General features: G+C 41.5%; 1 protein-coding gene across 2 annotated transcripts in view; it reads right to left on the bottom strand.

Moving 5' to 3' along the window:
- CBL (Cbl proto-oncogene) overlaps positions 1-20,163 on the bottom strand; it is an 84,921-nt gene extending 64,758 nt beyond the window's left edge. The window contains exon 1 of one of the 2 annotated variants that reach the window (XM_043579608.1): positions 19,603-20,163. In XM_043579608.1, coding sequence (XP_043435543.1) covers positions 19,603-19,797 — 195 coding nt within the window. In that variant the 5' untranslated portion in view covers positions 19,798-20,163. The remainder of the gene's footprint in view (positions 1-19,602) is intronic. The other variant, XM_043579609.1, reaches the window with a different exon arrangement.
- Positions 20,164-20,648: the final 485 nt, after the last annotated feature.

Below are 20,648 nucleotides of genomic sequence, written 5' to 3'. Positions count from 1 at the left end.
AGCCCGACGCGGGGCTCGAACTCACGGACCGCGAGATCGTGACCTGGCTGAAGTCGGACGCTTACCAACTGCGCCACCCAGGCGCCCCTATGGCAACTTCTTAAATTAAGACAACAGTGAAGTCTGCTGCTTCGATGGACTCTTCATGATTGAGTTCTCCGTACCATGAGACGTTCTTTGATAGCATTATGCCCACAGTAGAAATTCTTTCAAAATCTTTCAGTCCTCTCAAATCCTTCCACTGCTTTATTAACTAAGTTTATATCACATTCTAAATCCTTTGCTACCATTTCAACAGCCTTCACAGCATCTTCCCCAGGAGATTCTATCTCAAGAAACCAGTTTCTTCGCTCCTCTGTAAGATGTAACTCCTCATCTGTTCAAGTTTGATCCTGAGATTACAGCCATGCAGTCCCATCTTTGGGGTCTGCTTCTGCAACTAGTTCTCTTGTTATTTCTATCACACCTGCAGCTACTTCCTGCCCTGAGGTCCTGAACCCCTCAAAGTCTACATGAGGGTTACAATCAACTTCTTCCAGACTCCTGTTAATGTTGATATTTTGACTTCTTCCCATGAATCAAGAATGTTCTCAATGTCATCTAGAATGGTAAATCCTTTCCAGGGGTTTTCAATGGACTTTGCTCAGATCCAAAGAGGAATCACTATCTGGGACAGCTATAGACTTATGAAATGTATTTCTTGAGTAGTAAAACTTGAAAATCAGTGTTAATTAAATGTGGTGTTAGCAGGCATGAAAACAACATTAACCTCACACATCTCCATCAGACCTCCTGGGTGACCAGGTGCAATGTCAATGAACAGTAATATTTTGAAATAATTTTTTTTAGTATTTTACTTTTGAGAGAGAAAAACCAAGTGGGGAAGGGGCAGAGAGAGAGGGAGACACGGAACCTGAAGCAGGCTCCAGGTTCTGAGCTGTTAGCCCAGAGCCCGATGCGGGGCTTGAACTCATGAACTGTGAGATCGTGATCTGAGCCAAAGTCAGATGCTTAACTGAGCCACCCAGGTGCCCCTGAAATTTTTTTTTTTCTTTTTTTTTTTTACTCTGAGCAGTAGGTCTCAACAGTAGGCTTAAAATATTCAGTAAACCATGTTGTAAACAGTTGTGCTATCATCAAGCCTTTGTTGTTCCATTCACAGAGCACAAGCAGAGTAGATTTAGCATAATTCTTAAGGGCCCTAGGATTTTGGAGTAGTAAATGAGCAGTGGCTTCAACTTAGTCACCAGCTGCATTAGCCCCTCAACAAGAGAGTCGGCCTGCCCTGTGAAGATTTGAAGCCAGGCACTGATTTCTCTCTACTGATGAAAGTCCTAGACGGTATCTTCATCTGATAGAAGGCTGTTTCATCTACACTGAAAACTTGTTTAATGCAGCCACATTCACTATCTAAGCTAGATCTTCTGGATGGCCCGCTGCAGCTTCTTTCTACACCAGCACTTGCTGCCTCAACTTGCATTTCTGTGTTATGGAGACAGCGTCTTCCCTTAAACCTCAAGAGCCAGCCTCTGCCAGCTTCAAACTTCTCTTCTGCAGCTTCCCCCACCCTCTTATTGGCTGAAGGGAATGTTGGGGCTGGTTTGGTCTTCTATCCAGACCACTCAAAGTTTCTCCACATCTGCAGTAAGACTGTTTTGCTTTTATCATTTGTGTGCTCACTGGAGTAGGTAGCACTTTTAATTTCCTTCAATAACTTTTCCTTTGCACTCAACTTGACTAACTGGTGCAAGAGGCACAGATGTCAGCCTATCTCAGCTTTAGATATGATTTCCTCGCTAAGCTTAATCATTTCTAGTTTTCGATTTAAAGTGACAGACCTGCCACTCTTCCTTTTACCCGAACACTTAAGAGGCCATTACAGGGTCATTAAATGACCTAATTTCAATATTGTTGTATCTCAGGAAATAGGCCATATGAGAGGGAGAGAGAGGAGGAATCTGGTCAATGGAGTAGTCAGAACACATACCACATTTATCAATTAAGTTCACCATTTTAGGAGCGCCTGGCTGGCTCAGCACAACACACAACTCTTGATTTTAGGGTCATGAGTTCAAGCCCCACATTGGGCATAGAGCTTATTTAAAAAAAAAAAAAAAAAGTTTACCATTTCACATGGGTGTGGTTCGTGGTGCCCCAAAACTAGAATAGGAATATCAAAGATCACTGATCACCGTAACAAACGTAAATAAGAAAAGTCTGAAATGTTGGGGGAATTTACCATATGACAGAGACACAAAGTGAGCAAATGCTGTTGGAATAGTGGAGTAAAGGGTTGCCACAAACCCAATTTGTTTAAAAAAAAAAAAAATGCAGTATCTGCAAAGCACAATAAAACAAGGCACACCTGTAATTGCTACTGTGACATTTCCTTTCTCCTCTCTTTCTGGGACTTCAATTACTTATACATAAAGACCTTTTCATCATATTCCATTTGTCATACACTCTTCGGTCTTCTCCATCCTTCTGCCTCTCAGTGCTTTAGTCTGAATTTTTTTTTATCTTTCACTTTCCTAATTGTCTCTTCACTTGTATCTATGCTATTAAACCCATTCACTGAGTTCCTAATCATCAGTTCTTATGTTTTTCGGTTTCAGAATTCCTAATTCATTATTTCAAATCTCAACAGTACCAATTTTATCTTTAATTATTCTAACACATTAATCACAGATTTATTAAGTTCATGACTGATAACTCAAATATCTCTGCTTGTCCTATGGGTATATTTCTATTGTCAATTTTTCCTTTTGGTTTCCAGTTGCATTTTGTCTTTTCATACGTCTATTTTTTACTGAATGTTGGACTCTGTATACAAAAAATGACAGAGGGGCACATGGGTGATTCAGTCAGTTAAGTGTCCAACTCCTGATTTCAATTTCAACTCAGGTCACGATCCCACGGTTTGTGAGATCAAGCCCCGCATTGGGCTCTGCGCTGACAGCACAGAACCTGCTTGGGATTCTCTCTTTCCCACACTCTCTGCCCCTCCCCCTCTCGTGTGCACACTCGCTCACTCTCTCTCTCTCTCTCTCAATAAATAAACATTTTTTAAAAATTATAGAGGGGCGCCTGGGTGGCTCGGTCGGTTGGGCATCCAACTTCAGCTCAGGTCATGAACTCAGAGTTCATGGGTTCGAGCCCCGCATCGGGCTTTGTGCTGACAGCGTGGAGCCTGCTTTGAATTCTGTGTCTCCCTCTCTCTCTGCCCTTCCCCCACTCGCACTCTGTCTCTGTTTCTCAGAAATAAACATCAAAAAAATTATAAAAAAGAATTATAGAGACAACCTGAGGCCATGGATGATGTTATTCAGAAAGGGTTTACTTTTGCTTCTGGCAGACAAACAGGCTGGGGACATTAGGAATCCCAGACCACCTTCATGTAATCCAGAATTGAACGATTGAAAAACTGGACTTTAGTCCCTATAAAGACTAGTCTACTTCCGTTTCACCCTTACTCCTACAATTTAGGCCCTGAGGGACCCAACCCCAAAACCTAGAGTTTCCCAAGGCTCTCTACCTTGGCAGGCTCTAATTCCAATTTTTTTTTCCTCGACATCCGTATCTTGAAAAGTCTGCTCAGCCTTTCAACGGTCACTTCCAGAATCAGCCATGACCTCATGGGCAAGGTAGCCTCAAACATCAGGCAAACTTCTCAGAGCTTTCCTCATCTTCCAGAACCTGGCCTCATAAATCCTTACTGCCTTCACAGCTCTTGAGGGTCTTCTGGTTTTTCTAATTATCAGCAATATTTGGTTTGAAACTTACCTAACATTGTGTACCAGTCGGAGGAGAGAAGTGTAACATCTTGCTTTTTATCTCACACTTAAAAACACCGATTTCTTCCTTGAGTCAACAAAAGCTCATTATAAACCTTTTTGTGATGTTTAAATGATTCCATTCTATGGATACACCATAACGTATCTCAAACACTCCCCCCCCCATTTGTTTTAACATTTACATTGTTTTCAAGTCTTTACTGCTCCAAGTATCACTGTGATGGACATCACTGGGCATGGTACTCTTCTGTACATTAGCTTATTTCCTCAGGATAGATGCCCCAGAAGTGGAAACATGAGGTCCATCTAGAATAACTGTAAAATTCCCATTTAATAACTAATCATGAATGACTCTTCAAACAATGAGTAAGTCGATACATTTTTAAAGCCAGGTAGGTGTTCTATTCTCTGTACACCATTTCCTGAGCTCTTGAAAAATAGTCCCATATAACCCTACCAAATAAACACAAGCTGCATCAATATGAATATCTGATGTATGAATATTTTAACAGTGTTTTAGGAAGCTGCTCACCCTATCAAAGGTTTAAGCCAAAAGGGAACAACATAGCCAAGGGGAAAAAAAAAAAAAAACTCTACCTCAGAAGACAACTATATGCTAACACCAAGAACTCATATTAATAAAACAGTCTCCAATTTACAAGTGTTACATTCCAAAACCTCGTTTGTAAGTCAGTCGTTTATAATTCAGAATATATTTTTACAGTGTATTTATAATAAAAACAACTAAAATGAGAGCTTCCTTAGGTTAGTCCATGGAGGGAGGTAGGAGAGTCTGACAATAAGACTGAGAGATCAAGACCCAACAAAGACTACAAGAGGTCTATAACTAAAGGGTTTTATTTTCAGAGAAAATTGGACATGATTTATATGTAGAAAGAATCAGAAGAGAAAAAGATAAACGAAAAGCTAAGGTTTCTGGCAAACAACAGGGAATGAGATCTACCACACAGCTAGAAACACTAAACACCATTAGAAGAAAGGATACCCCCTTCCTCTAAAACAGAAGAAAGGCAGGGAGGGCAGGTTCAGAGATAAACTCAGAGATAGGAAGGCAGTAAGCTGAAGGCCGTTCCTGATGGTTTTGCCTTTTCTCAGTGCACGTATTCAATAAATATATGCCAAGCATTGGGATAAAGAAGTGAAAAGACAACATGCCTGAATCAGAGAGCAATCAAGGCAATAAACTATAAAAAAGAAGTAAAAAAAATACAAAGTTCTAAGACCTGAAACCATAAAACTCCCAGAAGAAAATACAGGTGGCAAGCTCCTGGACATGGGTCTTGATGAGGATTTTTTGGATCAAACTCCAAAAACAAGGGCAAAAAAGCAAAAATAAATGGTACAACATCAAACTAAAAAGTTCCTGCACAGCAAAGGAAGCCATCAACAAAATGAAAAGGCAACCTACGGAATGGGAGATGATATTTGCAAATCATGTATCTGGTAAGGGGTTAACATGCAAAACACATAAAGAACATCTATAACTCAACAAAAAAACTTTTTTAAAACTCTTGATTTTCACGTGGGCAAAAAGTCTCAATAGACATTTTTCCCCAGAAGACATACAGATGACCAACAGGCACATGATCAACATCACTAATCATCAGGGAAATGCAAATCAAACCCACAATGAGATACCACCCGATTCCTGTCAGAATGTCTAGTATCAAAAAGAAGTGTTGACAAGGATGTACAGAAGAGGGAACCCTCATGCACTCTTGGTGGGAATGTCAACTGGCGCGGTCATATGGAAAATAGTATGGAGGTTCCTTAAAAAATTAAAAACATGGGGCACCTGGGTGGCTCAGTCGGTTAAGCATCCGACTTCGGCTCAGGTCGTGATCTCACAGTCCGTGAGTTCGAGCCCCGCATCGGGCTCTGTGCTGACAGCTCAGAGCCTGGAGCCTGCTTCCGATTCTGTGTCTCCCTGTCTCTCTGCCCCTCCCCCGTTCATGCTCTGTCTCTGTCTCAAAAATAAACATTAAAATTTTTTTTTTTTTTTTTTTTTTAAATTAAAAATAGAGGTGTGCTTAGGTGGCTCAGTCAGCTGAGCATCTGACTCTTGGTTTTGGCTCAGGTCATGATCTCGCGGTTCATGAGTTCGAGCCCCACATCAGGCTTTGTGCTGACAGTGCAGAGCCTGCTTGAGATTTCCTCTCTCCCTCTCTCTCTGCCCTTCCCTGCTCACTCACTCTCTAACTTAAAAAAAATTTGTTTTAATTAAAAATAGAACTACCATAGAATCCAATAATTCCACTTCCAGATATTTATCTGAAGACAACAAAAAACTAATTTGAAAAGATACACGTACCCCTATGCTCACTGCAGCATGATTTACGAGAGCTGACATACGAAAACAATCTAAGTGTCCGCTGATGGATAAATGGATAAAGACGACACGGTAAGGGGTGCCTGGGTGGCTCAGTCAGTTAAGTGTCTGACTTGTGATTTAAACTCAGGTCATGATCTCATGGGTCGTGGGATTGAGCTCAGCGTCAGGCTCTGCACTGCCAACCGGGAATCTCTCTCTCTTCCTCTCTCTGCCCCTCCTCTGCTCGCACTCTTTCCCTCTCAAAATAACTAAACAAACATGCTTAAAAAATAAAATAAAAAGTGTAATCCTGAACTAAGAACTTGAAAAGATGTGGTATATATGCACAAGAGACTACTGCTCAGCCATAAAAAGAAATAAAATCTCACCGTCTTTGACAACATGGATGGACCCTGAAGGTATTCTGCTGTGAAATAAGGCAGAGAAAGACAAATACCGTATGATTTCACTTACATGTAGAATCTAAAAAATAAAACAAGCAAATAAAACCCATAGATACAGAGAAAAAAATTCATGGTTGCCAGAGGGGAGGGGGGATTGGGAGGTCAGCAAAATGAGTGAAGGGAGTCAAAAAGTATAAACTTCAGTCATGGGAATGTAATATACAGCTTGGGGACGACAGTCAATAATACTGTACTGCATACTTGAGAGTTGCTAAGAGAGTAAATCGCACAAGTTCTCATTGTAAGAAAAAAATTTTTGTGAGGACAGGTTTGTAATTCTGTATGGTGACAGATGGTAACTATACTTATTGTGGTGATCGTTCGATAATGTATACAAATACAGAATCATGTTATACACCTGAAACTAACAGAATGTTCCATGTCAATTATACTTCAATATAAAGAAAAATATCACACTCAATGCAAAGAATTAGAGTAATATAGTAAGAATATGCTGAACAACTCCTCTAGGCCAGTGAACAGGGAAAGCTTCTCTGAGATGAATCTGGACTAAAAGCGGAAATTACACAAAGGAGCTAGCCAGGTAGTATCAGCAGAAGAGGAGTCCAGAGGACGGGTCATCTTTAAGTCCAAAAGTGAAACAGGTCTAGATCTGTTTGAAGAATAAAAACATCAGTGAGACTAAAATGGAGACAGCAAAGTAGAGAGAGCAAGAGAGAGATGTGGAAGAGGTAGGGCATTAACAAGGAGACATTACAATAAAGCCTAACATACAGGCTTTTTAAATTTTCAATGAAATTTTTAAAAAATTAAGAATGTTTAAGCTTTCAATTAAAATTAAAAAATTATCTGCAAAAACAGACATAATACCTACTCACAATAAACACTTACGAAAGGCCTGTATAACTTCCAATAAAGTAGGCACTCAATATGTTAGTTCCCCTCCCCATTTCCATACAACTTGACCAGGCTTATCTTCAGGGTAGGCAGGAATTATGTACCGAAGATGAGTGATAGATAACACATCACCCTTTGATGACTCCCCGAAACTGGTACCATTATTTCTACCATCTTGGTTCACGCCACTCCAACTTCCTAATCCTGCATGCTCTCTAACTGATGACCAAAGGATAGAGAAAAGGCAGCAGGCCACCCAAGAACAGTGTAACCTACAATCTGCAAAAGCTACAGTAACCACCACTCCTCCAAAGGCACAAATCCAGCACAGCTCCCAATAAGAGTTTCCATTTATATCCAGGGCGATACACACCAACCCGCATGTTCTCCCTATTTAAAGATAAGGGCACTGGGGTCCCTAGTTAGCTCTGTCGGTTAAGCGTCCAACTCTTGATTTCGGCTCAGGTCATGATCTCAGTTTCATGAGTTCGAGCCCTACATCGGGCTCCGCACCGACAGTGCACAGCCTGCTTGAGATTCTCTGTCTCCCTCTCTCTCTGCCTCTCCCCCACTCACACTGTCTCTGTCTCTCTCAAAATAAATAAATAAATGTAAAAAAAAAAAAAGAAAAACAAGAAAAGTAAATGCATTAACTTCACAGAATTTAGGTTAAAATGCAGTATTTGCCTAATACCTCTGGAAAAAAGACATGCTTCCTTCTAACAAAATGAAAATAAAATTGCTTAGTCTTACATATGATGTCCAACCTATAATATGCAATCAATAAATGTTTATGACAATTGAAAAATATATCACTTCTCATAACATACCAGATTTAAAATATCAAGGGTTAAAAAATGTCTCCAAAACATTTGATTTGCTTGCATTTTCAAGCTGGTACCATGTACCTTCCACAAGTATTATTTGTCCCTCCTTCAAATGCGACCTTGTGAAGATCATTTGTAGATTAAATGTCTGCTTTTCTCAAGATCTTTTTGAGATGAATCCTCCAATGACCAGGGAAATCAGCATTCCACCACTAGCTCTTGAGTTTTTAACACTAATGCAGACATAAAGAAAACATAGAGACCTACTCTTTTGATGTTAAAATCTTCTAGAAAGAGAAACACCCTAAATATGTATAATCCCTAGGGAAAAAGTTCAAAAAAGGCTTTGTGAATAATTCAAGTCAATAGTCAGCAAACTTCAAAAGCTAACAACCTGCCTTGACTACTTAGTGAACTTTAAATTAGCAGTCATAGTTAAAGCATAAGTGGACACTCTGAGCTTAAAAAACATCCCCCCCCCCCAAATTTCTAAAAAGATAAAATATTTTCCTGCTTAGTGTGTCCTCCATTTGGCCAACTTTATTTTGCCTTCCAAGTCTTGCAATAGCAAAAATGGCTTCCTTTTGTTTACTTCTGCCTGTACATTTACAGCGTCACTCAAAAAAACGCCAAAAAGAAACGTGCTTAGCTCTGGGAAAGCAACAGCATCCTTGTACAGCTGCCATACAGCCCATTCATAATAGCTTTCTCATTGGCCTCGCTCCTCCCTTTGCTTCTGCCAAGGCTCAATGGTCAATAGAAAAAAATTTGGAAAGTGCTATGGTCACAATAAAGAGAAATAAAATTATGCTTGGAAATAGCTAAATTTATAAAAAGAGAAAAGGTACCAAGAACAGTGCCTAAACCTAATTCTACTCTGAACACAGACTCCTTTCTAACGCTAAGGAATGTGAATTTCTAATTAGGCAGAAAACTCTCAGCATATAGGACTATGAATGACTAAGTATTTTTATCTCTATAGACCTCAACTTATCCATGGAAGTTTTTTCAAACATTTTTATATGTTAAAACATGATAGGGGTGCCTGGGTGGCTCAGCTGGCTAAGCGTCCAACTTCGGCTCAGGTCATCTCACAGTTCGTGGGTTCCAGCCCCGCGTCGGGCTCTGTGCTGACAGCTCAGAGCCTAGAGCCTGCTTCGGATTCTGTGTCCCCTCTCTCTCTGCCCTTCCCCTGCTCATGCTCTCAAAAATAAACATTAAAATATTTTAACGTGATTAAGCTTTATACTTTAAAAATGAGTATTCAGGGGCGCCTGGGTGGCTCAGTCGGTTGAGCGACCGACTTCGGCTCAGGTCATGATCTCATCGTCTGTGAGTTGGAGCCCCACGTCGGGCTCTGTGCGGACAGCTCAGAGCCTGGGACCTGCTTCTGATTCTCTGTCTCCCTCTCTCTCTGCCCCTCCCCCACTCATGCTCTGTCTCTGTCTCAGAAATAAACATAAAAAAAAATTTTTTTTAATGAGTATTCAGTATGTTGAATTCAACATAAAACATGTAAAATCTGATTACAGTTTTAAAAGGCTCCATATTGCTCAAGGAAGCAGGAGATATAGCAGGGAGGACACCAGGTCTGGGAACCTGGGTTCTAGTCTGATGACCAACATTAACTGGCTCTGTTGACATTAGGCAAGTTTATTCACCTCTCTGGATCTGAATTTCTGCCTCTATAAATGAGAGTGATCAATTAATTTCTAAAGCCTTGTTAAGTGTTTCTTATTAAAGCTTCAAGTTTTAGAAACTCATCAACACAGAAACTTGAAGAGATTTAAGTTTTACAAGTATAAATGTACAGTGAAGCTTTTAAATATTTTTTAAAGAGAAATCAGAAACCTATATATATATATATATATTTTTTTTTTTTTTTTAAGAAACATATCATCGCTAGATAACGGCCCCAAGAAAAAAGCCTTTTACTTCTAATTACTATTCTCCATTATTGATTTATCAAAACTCCATTCAGGGATTTGAACTGTAATTACTACCTAACACTTCTCAAATACCACCCAACACTATTTATTAAAGACACTATGCCACTTATAACTAATTACCAATCTCATTACTTTCATTTATCACATTAACTGCACACACAAAAAAAAATACATCCAACACAATGTACGATATTAAAGAAACTACATGTGCTGATAGTTTAAACATGCAGTTTTTATACACATATCCTATTTTTAAAAGGAAAAAAAAAATCTCTATCCGGACTTACTGGTGCAACTTCAAACCAAATACTCAGCATGAACTAGAAATTAGACGATTTTAGCATCGCTTTTGGATGTCAGGCCCAATTGAGATGTAACTGTGACTCAGGATATCGCAGAGGCACCAATTTGCTCTAAAGCCCTCCCCATTCCCAGTCCCCTTTCTTGTGTCCTCAGGGACTAAGTGATGGTTTGCCTAATGATTCCCACAGAGGCTTCCCAGAGCCTTTGTACGACTCCAGTTATATCACCAGAGTCTGAGTACACAGATTCATCTTTAACTCCCCAGCACCAGGCATATAGCTTGAGTTCAGGAAAAGTGTGATTGCGATCAGATCCACCATAATTTTCACCTAAGGTAACAAGGAATCATATATATTTTTTAATGTTTATTTATTTTGAGAGAGAAAGAGAGAGAGCAAGCAGGGGAGGGGCAGAGAGAGGGAGAAAGAGAACCCCAAGCAGGCTCCACGCTATCAGCATCCCTGAACCATGAGATCATGACCTGAGTCGAAACCAAGAGTCGGACGCTTACCCGACTGAGCCACCCAGGTGCCCCAGGAATCATTTAAATCAACAAACTAGACAAAGATTGTGGTCAGAGGCAAACTTTTTGGAGGGCAATGTGCTCACATATATATTTTTAAAACTTTGACGTGCGAGTCCATTGATGTGGCACATTTCATTTCTGGGAGTTTATTCTAAAGAAATATTCAGAAACCACAAAATGGATAGTCACTACAGCACAGTTTCTAATACTTAAAATCAGAAATAACCTAGAAGATTATCAATACTGTGCCTGGGTGGCACAGTCAGTTAAGCATCTGACTCTTGATTTCAGCTCAAGTCATGATCTCACAGTCGTGAGACTGAGCCCCACACAGGGGCTCGATACTGAGCATGGAACCTGTTTAAGATTCTCTTTCCTCTCTCTCTGTGCCTCCCCTGCACGCTCTCTAAAGAAATAATAAAACAAAAAGATTGTTAATATGAATTCAGTAAACATATTTAATTATGAAATCTTATACAATCCTTAAAATTCAGGAAGACCTGTATGTGGTATTAACATGGAAAATCTCCACAATTTAGCAAAAAAAAAAAAAAAAAATTCTAGAACCATTTTTGTTTAAAGTCCCACTTTTGAGGTACATGGGTGGCTCAGTCAGTTAAGCAACCGACTCGGTTTTGGCTTAGGTCATGATCTCACAGTTCATGAGATCAAGACCTGAGTCGGGATCTGCACTGACAGCACGGGGCCTGCTTGGGATTCTCTCTCTTCCTCTCTCTGATCCCCTTCCTCTCTCTCTGTCTCAAAATAAATAAACTTAAAAAATATTCTTTTAATTAAAAAGAATCCCACTTTGGTTTAAAAATGTTTAATTCTGAGTATAAATTACTTTTGAAATTTAAGAACATAATAATTAAAATCTTCAACATAAACAAGATATCCTATTGCCATTTCTTCCAAAAAAAAAAAAAAAAAAAAATCCAGCAAGCTTACCTAAAATAAAAGCAATTGTGGTACGGAGGTTTGGTACTTCAAGCACGGTCCCTTTGCCAGCTTCACGGACATCACCTGGGAGCTGGTCAGGACTACAGAATCGTGGGCCCCACCCCGGATCTATTCAGCCTCTACATTTTTAACAAGATCCCCAGATGGTCTGAATTCACGTTAAAGTATGAGAAGCACTTGTTTATAAGAATCACTTAACAGAGTCTGAATACCAGTTCAAGATCCACAGAAAAAAAACAAAAGTATTAGATGGGTGGGTGACTTAGGTTATTTAATCTCTCTGAATCTCAGTTTCATTCTCCTAAAACACACTGTTTTGAGATTTTTGATGTATCAGATGTGAAACTGTAAACTGGTCTACAATATAAGAAATGATTAGAACTCACCTATCAGTCTTAGGGAGTAAATGCTAAGAAGTCAGTAACTTGCTCAAGTTGATAAATCTTTCAAGGGCAAAAGGTGTCCATCCAACCTTCTCAGAGCCACTTAGGGAAAGGGATAAGGACGGACTGTAAGCTATAGATGCCAAGTACCTCTGGAGAGGTAGTCACTTGAAGGTATGAGAGTAAAGGGAGACATTTTGTTCTGCATTAAACTGTTTTTCATGAAGAGTGTTACACCTATGCAAAGCAGGTCTAAGAAAGGAAGAGGCAGGAATTAGGATCCCATCCCATTCACTGAACTACCAATAAGCTGGTCTCATTTTAAGACTTCCTCATGGCTGATCCCAGAACCAGAGGAAAGGCAGTGACCAGAGATGGTTCTGACAGGGTGCCCAGGAAGCAGAGTCTGCTAAGAAAGACTCATCATCCATCCCAAAAGCTGCAGACAGGAGACCCAGAGTCATCTGTGGATTTCTTCTGAAGGAATCGCGGGAGCATCTATGAGAGTAGCACCAAATCTTCCCAGGGCTTGAAATTTGCACCCTTTTCCCCTCCTCCTTTTGGAAGCTGCTGCAGGAAGGAACATTGTGGGGACAGAGCTGAGGCTGGCTTCCAGTGCTCCTGGTTGACTACTCCCACCTATTTCCTTCCAGCACAAAATGTGCTAATCATGAAAACATTTCACAATGACTTGCTTGTCATAATCCCCCTACTTTCAACAAACCTAACGTAGATCAGAATTAACAGCTTCATTAAAAAATGTGATTGAAGCTTAGGCTTAGCTTCCAAACTAATACTTAATTTGTTTTTCTTTTAATGATCTAGGTTAATCATTAGGGAAATGGGGTTTTTTTCACGGCATAAACGTTATTATGTTATGTTTGAATATAACACAAACTCCAATGAAAGAGGAATAGATCAATTTGCCCATGGTTGCCATGCCCATATCAGGTTTAGTGTATGTATACTAAAAACATACCAACAACATACTAAAAACAGGTTTACTACCGAAAATCAAATAATCCAGCGAAGAACTGGGCGGAAGACACGAACACTTTTCCAGAGACATCCAGATGGCAAACAGAACACATGAAAAGATGCTCAACATGCCATCAGGGAAATACGAACCAAAACCAAAATGAGATACCACCTCATACCGGTCAGAATGGCAAAAATTAACAACTCAAGAAACAACAGCTGTTGTGGAGCAAAGGGAACCCTACTGCACTATTGGTGGGGATGCAAATTGGCGCGGCCACTCTGGAAAACAGTGCGGAGGTTCCTCAAAAAATTAAAAATAGAACTATCTTCGACCCAGCAATCGCACTACTAGGAATTTAGCCAAAGGATACAACAATGCTGATTCGAAGGGGCACATGTACCCCAATGTTTACAGCAGAGCTATCAACAATAGCCAAATTATGGAAAGAGCCCAAATGTCCATCAACTGATGAACAGATTAAGAAGATGTGGTACATAATATAAACACAATGGAATACTACCCGACAGTGAAAAAGAATGAAATCTTGCCATGTGCAACAACACAGATGGAACTAGAGAGTATTATGCTAAGCGAAATAAGTCAGAGAAAGACAGATTATCACATGATTTCACTCACATGGGGAATCAGAGAAACTGAACAGATGATCAGAAAGGAAGGAAAGGAAAAATAAGATAAAAACAGAGAGGGAGGCATACCATAAGAGACTCTTAAATGCAGAGAACAAACTAAGGGTTGATGGGGGCGGGGTCAATGGGTGATGGGCATGAAGGAGGGCACTTTTCAGGATGAGCACTGGTCATTATACGTAACTGGTACATCACTGGGTTCTACTCCTGAAGCCAAGTCTACACTGTATGTTTTTAAAAAAAAAAAAAAAAACAAGGTTTACTATAGCAAGAATTACCAAAAAACTTTAGCCAAAGCTACAAAATGAACAGAACAAATTCTCTTCTCCCCTGGCCCAACCCACTTTTATTCTATATACCTTTGAAAATTTCTACCATGAATCACATGAAATGCTCAAGTGAGCTCATTTCATAAGAAATTATGAAGAATTTTACATCCTTTTGGGGAGTTAATAGCATACAAACAACACAATCATGTTTTACAATGACTGTATATTACCTTTATAATCGAAAAAGGTAAAACTACTTTAAGTAAATGATACTTTAATTCAGCACTCAAGAAGATTCCTAGGGCTCCTGGGTAGCTCAGTCAGTTAAGCTTCCAACTCTTGATGTCGGCTCAGGTCACGATCTCACACTTTGTGACATAGAGCCCCGAGTCTGGCTCCTCACTGACAACACAGAGCCTGCTTGGGATTCTCTCTCTCCCTCTGCCCTTCCCCACTTCTGCTTTCTCTCTCTCAAAATAAATAAACATTAAAAGAAAGGGGGGGATTCCCTACCTGACTCCCCCCTAATCAATCAAACAAAAAATGAGAAGGGACTATGTTTTGATCTCATTTTATTTTGTTAAATGTCTGCACTTCATTCAGCAAGTACCACATGTTAGGCCCAGGAACTGATATCAAGACAGAGCCTGGGTCCTGAAGAGCTCTAGCGAAGGGAGAAACGGATGAAAAAGTGATAAATACTACCGCAGAGAACACAAATTAAGTAGAAGAGGAAAATGAAGTGTACAAGCCTCTGTGACCACCGTGCAAAGTAACCAGTACACATTAATTTGAAGAAATGCAAACACTGAACTTGAAAGCAGATAACAGACGTTTCACTGGATGGTATTAAATGCTACCTTATTATTCAAGAGAATGTCTACTTTGCTTGGGTGCGTTAATGAACGTGTGTGCGTGAGGACTACTGTAACCACACAGGTCACTTGCTGAATGGTTTCTGTTACTGACGCTTTGTGGTACACCTGAGAAGGTACTGTATGGAGGAAATAACCAAGCCTAAGGAGGTGGGTTATCCTGGATTCCAAGTCAGGCTCCACCATTAACTAAATTAAATTACATAACATCTCTGAGCCCAAGTGTCTCCATCTATAAAAGAGATGATACCGCCAAAAGGCTACTGCAAGAAACAAGTTTAATGTGATTAAAATTTAGGGGCGCCTGGGTGGCGCAGTCGGTTAAGCGTCCGACTTCAGCCAGGTCACGATCTCGCGGTCTGTGAGTTCGAGCCCCGCGTCAGGCTCTGGGCTGATGGCTCGGAGCCTGGAGCCTGTTTCCGATTCTGTGTCTCTCTCTCTCTCTGCCCCTCCCCCGTTCATGCTCTGTCTCTCTCTGTCCCAAAAATAAATAAACGTTGAAAAAAAAATTTTTTTTTTTAAATAAAATTTATTCCCACCCCCACACGCTTTCTTTTCAGTTATTCCTTCAGAACACACAAAGCAATTTAAATATTTACAAAGCTCTTACTATTGTATAAGTCCTCATGACCGGACACTGCAGGAGATAAGCAGATCATAGTCGCTGCGCTGTCCTCGCGGAATTTACAATCTCAAGAGGTTAAGATGAGTACAGAAGTAATATGTACAGAAAAAATAAGTTTAAACTTAAGAGATCTCCTATCACTGTTTACATACTTACGTAGTCACTTACCACTGTAATGTAATCTGGAGTGTAAGAATTTACACCTAGCAGTATGCCTGGGACTTAGCGTGCAAAGGAAGGAAGGAAGGAAGGAAGGAAGGAAGGAAGGAAGGAAGGAAGGAAGGAAAGGAGGATGTAGTCCAATGAAATACACTGAATCATAAATTCTAATTAGTGCATCTTACTTCCCAAATACAGGAAGTTACTCAAGGTATTTTTTGGGGGGTGGTGGGACAGAGGTGGGACAAACAGAAGAAGGCAGGCAGCAGAAGGATCACCTTTTGAAAATACTTTTTTAAAACTCATGCCTTACAGGGAAGCTTTTTCCCTTAAAATCATAAGGGAACTATAAATTCTCTTATAAATTATATCTCATTAAAAAAAATCAACACCTTAATGTTTTAATCATATAAGCTAATTCGAAATAAAAACATAACATAGACGTAAAATATAGCCAGTATGTTGCTCTGCTTCAGGGGCAGGCAAACTACAAGCTCCAGCCCTTTCTTTTTGTCCACCTGCAAGCTAGGAATGGCTTTTACTTTTTTAAAGAGTTGTGAAACAGTAACAAAGAATACAAGACTAAGTATGTGTCCAGCAAAGCCTAAAATATTTACTGTCCCTTAACAAAAACAGATTGCCAACTCCTGCTCTACTTCATAATGGAATTTTGAGTCTCACTAGATACCTTACTACTTCTAAGTTTACATTTAAGGCAATTTATAGGATTTTTCTCTCCACTCCCCTGCCCAATCCTTTCTTCCCAGCCACTTTCTTCACACACAAGCATTTACACAAGTATTTATTACAATATACTCAGCTGGCAAAATAGAGGTTGACCATGTTTTTTGTTTAATAACAAGTGTCCCAGCACAAGGATTTTTCCGACAATGAGTTTAAGTTCCACAATGGATTAGTAAATTGGGCCTATGTTGACCAGAACCCATGACTTATGCCAACTTCTCCATCTGCACACATTCAATACTGGGGGAGGGGAAGAGACTAACAGTTCCCAGCATGAAGTCAAGACACTGATCACTGATAAGCTAGAATAATATTCACCTAGCTTCAACAACAAGGATAGAACAGGTATGAGAGAGAGACTCAGAACCGAATTCAATAAATGTGTGGGGCAATTGTGGATTTGACAGTAAGTTCTTTACCACTTACATCATACCACATGAAGAAGGGTTAGTGACATTTATTTAAGACTCTAACAAAAACGTGGAAAAAATATGCAAGCATAAAAGAAACAGTTCAATCCAATACTTATGAAAGTACTCAGGAAATCTGGAGAGCAATATGAACCTATCAGCCTAATACACCAGAAACAGGACTAGTAATTTGTGATACAGGGCACAGACATTACTAAAAATCACCTTAAGACAAGCAACACAAGAATAAAACATCCCTCTCTCCCAACACTAGAAAGGAAAAGCTGGGCACCTACTTCCCTTGAAGCTATCAAAACCTGAAATGCACTCAAAATGAGTCCTATTCTCCCCATACAACTAAACATTCTGCAGAAAAAAATCACATCGCTATACACATACTTTAAAGAAATGAAGGGAAAAAGCTTAAAAAGGATCTTATTTGAACTACCTTATAGAGATTCAAAAGTTTGAGGAAAAGTTTATTATTTTTAAGGAAAGGTCTCTAATCCATACAAGTTTGGGTATATTGCATACACATATCTTACACGAGAAACTAATTAAACATACAATTTTTTTTTTTTTTAAATCCAGGGGAACCTTTTCAGTCCTCAGCTGTAAATCCCTAAAATGCAAACCTACAAACTTCAGATCTTGAATACATTTGGTATTTTTTTAAAAAGGTGTCAATGAGGGGCACCTGGGTGGCTCAGTCGGGTGAGGGTCCAACTTCCGACTTCGGCTCAGGTCACGATCTCAAGATCTTGTGGTTTGAGTTCGTGCCCCGCATAGGGCTCTGTGCTGACAGCTCAGAGCCTGCAGCCTGCTTCAGATTCTGTCTCCCTTGCTCTCTGCCCCTCTCCCACTTGCATTCTGTCTCTCTCAAAAATAAGTAAACACTTAAGAAAAAAAAACGTTTTTAAAGGTGTCAATAAATTTAAAGTTTCCTTTACATGCCTAACTTTCTATAATGGTTTTATTACAATTTCTAAATAATGAAATGAAAACTACACCACCAACATAATAAATATGAAAAAACTTGTATCATTAACTACAATACCAATTATTTAACATGAGAAACACCAGCCCTGAAAAGGTGGCTCTGAAACCACTTGTATGCACTTCAGGAGTGTTAATGCACGCACGGGGCTTATTAAGCATTTATACAGCACGTTTATATTTGCCAAGTGTTTCATAATCATTCTTATTAGCTGTTTTAGTCCAAAACAATCCATGAAGAACTTTACAGAAGAGGAACCTAGACCTAGAGAGGAACCAGAGAAAACCAATTTTCCTCTGGAGGAAATAACACCATTCTCTTACAATATGCCAGATACTTCCAGTTACTTTTCACTGACAATATGAAATTTTCCAAAAATAAGTTATTAATTAATGTCCATTAATGAACTAAGAAAACACTATATTGGGTGCTCTCAAAATGCTTAAACACTTTTAAGGACTCTGGACTACTATATTATAGACACTATAATGAGGTGAACTTCTCCCAAATGCCACACTTAATGGCTAAATATAAAAGCGATATTTTTCAAACTTGCTTTAAAAAAGGTAAGCAAAGAAGCTCATTGAACAAGCTTAAAAGTCAGGTCCTGTAACAAGGAGTCAGGTCGGCCACGAAAAAAGTAGAACCCAGCTAAAAGCAGCATGAGGAGGAAGTTCTGGAAGCAGTCAGAATCTGGAAGAAGTCAGAATCTGCTGCTTAGCACGCTCAGTTAATACATCTTTCAGAAGATAATGTTTCTAACCAGAACTTGTGGTTTAATCTCAGCACCAGCAATGGATCACATCCAATGTTTTGGAGAATAAAAATGTGCCCCAGCGCTAGAGGTGGAGGAAAGTTCCTTCCTTGGCCATTTAAACATCCTGATTTCTTTTACCTTGGTGTTAATATCTTAATGAGAAAAAACTACGGGCTCTCCCCGAGCGCAGTTTGCCTACGGAGTTGTCCTGACCCCAGGTCTCTCAACCAGAGCCCATAAACGTTAATTCCCGACTCAGAGCTCGACTGCTCATCCAGCTAACAGCCCCAGCCGGTAAATTGCACGCTCTTCTTCGCCCTCCCCCTCCCTCCTACCTCCTGGGGCCAATTCCGTGACCCACATCCCCAGACCCTGCAGAGCCCCAAACTCTGCACCCCCCCATTATACTTCCGCCCTGGTGGCTTCCCAGTTAACCTTCACCCCAGCCCCCACCCCATCTTTGTCTCGCCACCCCCAAACACTACCTCAACGTTCCCCAACTCCCAACCGCAGCCCTTCCCCCACCGCCGACCCCCACCTTCCCGGTCTCTTCCTCACCCCCGCGTCCCCCACCCTGCGGCCGGGTCACCCCAGCTCCGGGTCACCCCAGCTCCTCGCCTCCCCAGCCCCGCATGACCCGTCCCCTCCCCCAGCTTCCTCTGTCCCTTCCTTCCCCTCCCTCGGCCCCCTCCGCCCACGCCCACCCCTGCTCCCGCGGGTCCTGGGCAGGCCTTTCACCTTGTCCATGAGCTTCCAGCACTTCTCCACCATCTTCTTGTCCACGGTGCCGGGCGGGTGGGGGCTGAGGTGGTGGTGGTGGTGGTGGTGCGGCTGGAAGGCGTCCTTCATGAGCCCGATCAGGCCGCCCGAGCCCGAGCCCCCGGAGCTGCCGCCGCCCCCGGCCCCAGAGCTCTTTTTCACGTTGCCGGCCATGGCCCGGGGAGGGTTGGGGGCCCAGCCGCGTCCGCCGGCTCCGCTCCGCTGCGAGCGAGGGAAAGAAGGAGGGCGTGAAGGAGGGGCCTCTCCCGGCCGCCGCCGCTGCCGCCGCCGCAGCCGCCGCCGGCTGTCCGGGCGGAGGGAGGGGCGGCCGCGGGGAGGAGGAGTGGGCGGTGACGGGAGCGAGGTTCGCGCGGGCGCGCCCCTTCCGAGAGCGCAAGCCCGGGGACGGGAGGAGCGCACGGCGCTCCGGGAAGCCGGCGGCCCGCTCCCGACTGGGTAGCGACCCTTCCTGCGCCACCCCCTCCCGAGCCACAGCTCCCGGAAAGCCGAGGCCAAGTTTCCGCGCCGCCTACCCCTCCCCTGCCCCCGGGGGCGGGCCCAGACAGAACCTTTGCGCCTGCGCCCTCTGCTGGAGAATCCGGGAAAGGAAGGGGCGGGGTCTGGGGTGGAGTCTGCGCGTTAGACAGAAGCCGAGCCCTCCATGTTCCTTGTGGGTTGTTAGGTTGGCTCTCTTTGAGGGGTGATTGGGGTATTTAAATTAGGACAGCTACCGTAGAAAGAAACTTAACGTCAAGTCTTCCGCCACATACCTGGTAAATAAGGAAATTGAGCTTAAAGTCATTTGCTTCTGAACATTGTGGGAGAAAAACGGAAGTTATTTCCCCACCCCCTTGGTGTTTTAAACTCATTAAGTCGGCACCGAGGGACAGGAATGCGAATGCCGCAGACTGTTCCAGCCTGATTACGAACACTCCAGAAAGACTTAAGACACTTAGGCCGCAAGCTCTTCTTCCAGGCCCTTTGACCTTCTGAAAACAAAACATTTCCCCTTTTTTGGCTTCTGA

This window comes from Prionailurus bengalensis, chromosome D1, assembly GCF_016509475.1.
Source record: "Prionailurus bengalensis isolate Pbe53 chromosome D1, Fcat_Pben_1.1_paternal_pri, whole genome shotgun sequence".
NCBI classification, from domain to species: Eukaryota; Metazoa; Chordata; class Mammalia; order Carnivora; family Felidae; genus Prionailurus; species Prionailurus bengalensis.
Note: the sequence above shows the minus strand (reverse complement) of the source record. Positions and strands in the feature narration are given on the sequence as shown.